This window comes from Eriocheir sinensis, chromosome 13 (genome assembly GCF_024679095.1).
Source record: "Eriocheir sinensis breed Jianghai 21 chromosome 13, ASM2467909v1, whole genome shotgun sequence".
NCBI lineage: Eukaryota > Metazoa > Arthropoda > Malacostraca > Decapoda > Varunidae > Eriocheir > Eriocheir sinensis.
Window position 1 is genome coordinate 2,646,710 of NC_066521.1, and position 7,366 is coordinate 2,654,075.

Here is a 7,366-nt window from a genome sequence, read left to right on the forward strand (position 1 = left end):
CCACGGGAGACAGGTAGGACGGCCGGTGTGGTAAGGCCGCTCACACAGCCCACGGGAGACAGGTAGGACGGCCGGCGTGGTGAGGCCGCTCATACAGCCCACGGAAGACAGGTAGGCAGGCCGGCGTGGTAAGGCCAGCAAGGGCGGCCCGGGTATTTGGTCTCGGGGCCAACAGTGTCTTCCCCGGGTAGACCGCGGCGGTGCTACGGCTGAGTGATGGAGGGCAGTGCCGGGCCGGGCGTAACGCGGCAGCAGCCTCGTCAGGTGGAGGACTCGTTAGGTGGTGAAGGGGAGCCAGTGCCTAGCGAGCTGGCTCGACCGAGTTCTGGAGTCGTCTCCCGTCCTCAGCGCACCAACGTCCGAGGTTGCTTCGGCTGCTGACGTCAGGGCCCCCCCACTCGCGCCGGTGGAGCTCGGGCAGGGCGTTCGAGGCGTTCCGCTGCGGGTAGTGTGAAGCCTCGCTCGGGATGAGTGTAGGTCGAGTGAGGTGTTCCGGGGCTATGTTGGAGTTGAGGAGTTAATAGTGGTCTTCCCTTTACACTCTTGATATTCTTCATTAATCCTCACCAAGCGTAGTTCCTGCTCTTCATCGTCCCCTCATACTCATGAGCAATATATCTTCATCCTCCGGCAGGCATGAGAGGCCATTCGTGCTGGGGTGGTGGGGCCGCGCTCTGGCCTGGCTTTTGGTTCTGGCAGTGATCGGCATCTCCGTGTTCTTCGTGTGGGCCTACGCTCTCCAGTTTGGTGCTGAAAAGACGAGTCGCTGGCTCACTTCCCTTCTCGTAACATTCCTCATGTCCATCCTGGTGGTGGAGCCTCTCATGGTGGGTACTCAGCGTTAGATTTCTTATGTCCCATTTCTATTTTTACTTTTTGCACTTCCTTTTGTAACATTTTTTCTTTCTTTTCTATAATCTTATTGAAATCTATAAAAAGGTCATTCCTAAATGTGCATAGTCGGAGGTTCATTATAAAATAATATATTACATCATTGTTTGGCAAAATAATATAATATCCTGACGTTCCTTCTTTGTTATTCATTATCGTTGTTACCTGCTTCACTTAACAAACTGTGCGCGTCTCAGTTCACCTATTTTACCAGTTATATTTCATTGTTATTGGGATTGTTTTGTTTTTGTTATTGCTGTTGCTGCTATTCTTGTTGTGCTTGTCAGTACTTGATTCATTCATCGCTCAATCAGTACACTCCATACACCAGTTCACCCAGCAGTAGTCTACTTAAGTGCCTTACCATATGGAAACTCGTATTCATCTTTGTGGACCAGACATAAATGTTTGTTGATCCTGCATTGATAAATGTAGATAGAAAACACCAACAGCAATTTCACCAAAAATATATTATGAAAAATATCAAATGTCATACGATTGCATACGTCCTGGTATATTATACCCGTTTTCGTCGTAAACTGAGAAGTCAAAATCAAGGTCAGGTGGTTTGACAAGATTTTTTTTTTCTGGGAGGAATCCAACCTATGAATCCTAAAATAGCTTTCTAGGCCTGTAAATACCCAGTATTCTTTCTTTTCTTAAAAATCTATGTAATATTAGCCATCTTTCAATCAACAAGGATTGACATTGTGCAATTAAATCAGTTTTTTCTTTACGTTTTGTTTTTATGTTTGGTTTATAGGCTTTTTTGTTGGGATAGACTGGTCAGCCCCAGCCCGTTAGTGGAGCAGGCAAGTGTTTCAAAGTGTCTTGCTTGGCTCATGCTGACCCACAGGGTCCCACTTGATCTATTTTCGATAGAGTTGATATATAATCATCAGAACAGTATGTGGGTAGTTTTAGTCCACTTGATGATGACTGAAAATTGCCAGCTTGTAGCGGCTCATTCTGCCCCTTGGAGCTACATTTGATAATTTTTTAGAGATTTTTCTAGAGTCCGAGTTGATAGGTGGCCATCAGGCCATTCGGTGATGACTGAAAATTGTCAGCTTGTAGTGGCGGGTGGAACCTGAACCTGGGTCCTTCAGCACACTGTCCCCTCACGCTGACCATTTAGCCACCGACTCCCAGCTGATAACAATGAAGCCAGTAGTAGAATACATTAGGTTTACTTTGACAAACATAGTTGATAACTAAAAAATGAAGTGAAACACCCTCACAGCACTTTCACCTTAACCAAAAAAGTTGTGTTTATTAGGATAGCTGACAGACGTCTCTAGAGTTAAGTTCTTCCACTTATCATTGTTAACAAGCAACATTTCAACAATATACGACTACCATTCAGACATGTCTTTCAGGACAAATAAAGTGTCGGGAACCAATATCTCTTTCAGAATACTTTTTCACAATAATGTTGTGTAGCATTACTTATTTGATCTCATGGCAAATAGCCATCTAGTAATTGTATGGCTCGTGCGTCTCATGGAAAGGTGTTGTTTGGCGCGGCGGTGACGGCCTCCTGCTGCAAGAGGAAGGAATTCTGGGCGGTGGATGCCGATGACATTGACTTCGATGAAGTGGAGCCAGACCTTGAAATGGACGAAGAGTGGCAGCATCTTGGTGAGTTCTTTCTTGAAGTAATCTTGTAAGAGGTGTTTCTTGTTACTCAAGTCTAAAAAAAAATGGACAAGTATTAACAACATTTTGTATTGTTGTAAGTTGTTTTCTTGTATTAATAATTTTATGTCAAAGTTTCTTGTTACTTGCATGCGTAGCGTTACATACGTTGAAAAATGATGAGACAAGTATGACACAACATAAAATACATACTAATAAATTAATGCAACCTACAAGTAACATGACGGAACGAATTTGCTGGAAGTACAGATTTCTGTTGAATTAGAAGTTATAGCACCTTCCAAGCATAGGTAAGTTGAAAGAATTAGATATACATATGTGCCTTGGAAAATATTGATGAGTCAATGTTTTGTTGTAAATGTTGAAGCCTTGCGCCTCTGTGGAGCAGTGGTCAGCTCCGCTGACCCGGGTTCGAATCCCGGCCCGAGGAATCAGCTTGTAGCTCACCCAGCTGTTCATCCTCCCTTTTGGGCTGATCAATGAATGGGTACCTGGGGAAGTCTGGGGATGATAAACTGTGGCAATGCCGGATTTCACGTTGGCCCCTGTCCCGGGGTAATGGGTTCTTACTTACTACTAGCTCAAATGACCAACGGTTCGGAGCTGAGCACCACAGCCACGCGCAGTTTTATTTTATGTACCCACCTTTACCTGTGTGCAATTTGTATCACTCTTGATCAGCTCTTTTAGTATTACTCTGGCGTGCAGCTTTGGCTCGAATATATGAGACTTTGGTCAAATTTGTGATATTTTTCATTATTATCGTCAGGTGTAACTAGACGTTTGATAGTGTCTGCACCAGCTTTCTCCGCTCATATACCTGAGCGTATGTCGTCTAAAATATTTCATGTTTTATTAGAAAAGGTGTACCGGTGCTCAGATGAACTTGTTAATTTATTTTTGGCTTGGCTCATAGCCAGACATTCTTGATGAGCCCAGGTTGTTGGCGCTAGCCCATTAGTGGCGCGGGCAAGTATTTTAAAGTTATGTCATTCTTGTTTGGCTCATTCTGCCCCGCAGAGACCCAATTCATCTTCCACAGAGTTTCGCTAAAGTCTGGATTGAGAAGTGATCATGAGGACGGCGTGTGAGTTGTCTTCGGACATTCAGCGATGGCTGAAAATTTGTCATTGTGTAGCTGAGGGCGTGACTTGAAAGCAGTTTCCAGATTACCACGCGCCCACGCTGACCACTCAGCCACCGCCTCCCCTAAGAAAGAAACTGCTCGACATGTGAAATTTACAAAGTGGTTTAGATAACGTCTTTAAGAATGATGCAGTAGCCCCACATGCTGACGAAAACACATGACAACTCTTTAAATGTACCTTTATTTATGTTGCCTTAATTTAAAAATAAACGTTTGGATTCTACTCTGATGAACTGATTTAAACCTAAGTCAGTCTTTGCATTTCCTCTAAGTTCAATATTAACCATAATGTTTTCCCTCCCCGTGCACAACAGAGCCACTTGACCCCACCTATCCGAGGAAGGTACACAGTATCCCCGGAAACAAGGACACTTCGATGCTGGATGAGTTGCGTGTCAAGATTGTAAAGGAGCGAGAGATGACGCTGGTCCTAAGGGACGTAGGCGCTTACTTCATATTTGTGTTTATGGTAATGATCCTGACGTACGGCGAGAGGGACGAGTCCTCCTACCGCATGGTGGCCAACTTCAGAAACGCCTTTATTAAGGAAGGAGACATTAAATGGGACTACACGAACAAGGTAATGCTGTCTGACTTGTACAGTTCCTTTAGAGGAGTAACAGTATCACAGTCATGATTATTGAGAGGGATAAGGGAAGCCTAGATATTATGTGTACATTAATTTCTATAATCATAAAACATAAAACAGTAAGAGAGCCCTGAGTATGGAAAGATACTAGGGTAAATTTATGATATTATCTTATACACTAGTTTCTAATAAAAATTAATGAAAAAAAAAAAACATAGGACTGCTAATAGGCAGTACGGTAAATCCGTTTCATTTTCATCTACAGTAGTCTCTAGATGAATAACTGAATAACATGAATGAATAAGAAGAGTATGATGAAGTAAAACTGTCATTACTTTTCAACACAAACTCCTATTGCAAAATAAACAGAGGAATGGGTCAGGAGTAAAGTCATGTAAAGCTGTGCCATTGTCTTCATCGTCCTATCCTAACAACTGAAAAAACTGTCATTATCTGGTAGAGCAGCTTCTTGTGAAATAACACTATCACAAGACATTCTGTTGAGAACTACAAAGCTAACAAGGCAGTAATATCACAAGTTGCAAAGACGATTGTAATCTTCACAAGTACGTTTTGTCCTATCACTGTCAAACGATAGAAAGTCCAGCTCCTGTTATCTGTAAGTTGGTGTGCGTAAGTCTGTTCATATGCCATTCACCCACCCTCTGATCACGTGATGGACTCGTGATCGCCAGCCATAGCCCGTTTCATTACAAAATTACAAGTGGTTACGTCTTCTTTTCTTTATTCTCGATTTTGATTGACCAAGTGGCAGCCTGTCAACCAATCACAACTTGAAGAAACACGTGGAATGTACAAAAAGTATGATTACATCTCAAAATCACCATAAAATATAAGTTTAACGCAACTTCACCATTTAGAATTTCTACCTCCTCAAGAGTCAAGAACTACAATGATGAAAATAATGTCCATGAGCACACTGTTAACTGGAATGAAACGACAACAAAAAATCTCCATTCATCACACGGTATATATGTGAAAACACACAAAAAAATTGTCTTGTAACTGAATAAATATTATAAGTAATGGCCAAATGATGAGAATGGTGTTAAGAAATAATTGGAAGGACTCGTAGTATTCAAAATATTATTAGAAAACTAAGACCATCCTGGCCAAAGCCTAAATCAAACTAAGAGTTTCCAGCGCCGTGATTGGCTGCCACTTTTGGGGAGGCAGTGACTGAGTGGTCAGCGTGTGGCCGTGGTGAGCCCGTGGATCTAGGTTCGAGTCCCAACGAAACACGCTGATTTTTCGAAACTCTCGCCGAGTGGAGGAAGATTACTCACATGCTGCACAGATCTTCAATGAACCCTAACTTCAGCGAAGTCGTTTGTAACGCCCGGGGTGCGAACGGGGGCATCTTTACTCTTTTGAACGAATTTAAACTGAATGAGAATGACTAATGAAAAATGTCTTTAAAAGACTAAACTCTTGCTTGACTAAGTATTACTCACAATGGTAGGCTGCCACCACTCCAAAGTTCTGCTGATCTATCAACAGCTCGATGGGGAGAAAGAGATCAATAAACTTGAAGCTTGAATCTAAACTAACACTCAGCCACGCCGGGTGAGATACTGAGAAATCCTTGGTAGGACGTGAGGCAATTCATTTCCAGTGCACCGTCCGGCCATTCACTGCGTAAATTTAACTCAGATGGAGGAATATTTGAAGTATGATTATAATAAATTCATCTACAGAGCTTTTTTGTAATGATTATTTAGAAGACACGCGAAAAATACAAGCTACTAATGACTTGACCGAAGCCTAAAGATACTTAAGTACAAAGACAAACAAGCCTTACAGTCACTAGGAAGATGGAAGAAGAATAACCTAAAGGTATCTAGGATGTACCTAGGCAAGGGGAAATCGAACTACATTTTGAACACGAATCAGGGGGAGAGGGAGGACTTGGCGTGTGTGTATGTGGAACACGAGACGAGGTGGGCGTCGGAAAACACCCAAAATGGACCTTGCAAGAAGCCAAGACGCAACTCACTTAGTAAGCAATTATGTGGACATACATTTGAGTATTAACAAGGGGAAGGACAAGAATGTCACGTAATATTAAAAAAATTGAGGGTGGGGAGGACAAGCGAGCGCGCACACCTTCCCTTGCAAGAAACTGAGACGCAGCTGACTATAGGGATGATTGTATGTACGTTTCGGTCCGAGTAGTGCTCGGTTTACTCGGTTCTTGGATTTCAGTGAGTACTAATCGGTTTACTCGGTTCTTGGATTTCAGTGAGTACTAATCGGTTTACTCGGTTCTTGGATTTCAGTGAGTACTAATCGGTTTACTCGGTTCTTGGATTTCAGTGAGTACTAATCGGTTTACTCGGTTCTTGGATTTCAGTGAGTACTAATCGGTTTACTCGGTTCTTGGATTTCAGTGAGTACTAATCGGCTTACTCGATTCTAGGATTTCAGTGAGTACTAATCGGTTAACTCGGTTCTTGAATTTCAGTGAGTACTAATCGGTTTACTCGGTTCTTGTAATTCAATTACTTGGTCGATTAAATGCCAAATTTTGGGGGGAAATTTAAGCGATCGAACGAAGATTGACTAATTAAGCTAAAGTAATCGACTTGGTAAGTCACATTATAAGTCATCAGCCTGCGAAATGAAACTCATCATGGTAGTTAAGAACATAATTTATGCGCAACACTGGCGGCGTGGAATATAAATGTGTATTAGCTGCCTCATATACCGACATATGTCTTATTAGTTATAATCTATAGAACTATTGAACTTAACCCTTCTGTTTTATCTCGAGCAGGAATGAAGTACTGTAGTTCTGAAAATAAGAGAAAAATTTAATATTGTTTGAATTTCACATGGAATGCTAAAGACATTATTTTAAAGTCATCTGTTCTGACAAATTTGAAGAAATATCATCTCTGGCAACCCGCTGACCACAACCAGCGTCCCCCCCTCCCCCTCCGCCCAGCCATCCCAGTACGATCTGCTCCCGCCAATCGCCTGAGAGCAAAGTAATCATTCGGTACTCGTTTAACCCGGTTTTGAAGAGTACTCAATACCTAATTACTCGGTTCCCCTAT

General features: G+C 42.4%; 1 protein-coding gene across 1 annotated transcript in view; it reads left to right on the plus strand.

Moving 5' to 3' along the window:
* The window catches only part of LOC126997872 (polycystin family receptor for egg jelly-like), a 345,158-nt gene extending 341,271 nt beyond the window's left edge, over positions 1-3,887 (plus strand). Inside the window, exons 42-44 of the mRNA XM_050859085.1 lie at positions 635-827; positions 2,403-2,532; positions 3,593-3,887. Coding sequence (XP_050715042.1) covers positions 635-827; positions 2,403-2,532; positions 3,593-3,603 — 334 coding nt within the window. The 3' untranslated portion in view covers positions 3,604-3,887. The remainder of the gene's footprint in view (positions 1-634; positions 828-2,402; positions 2,533-3,592) is intronic.
* The last annotated feature ends 3,479 nt before the right edge of the window (positions 3,888-7,366 follow it).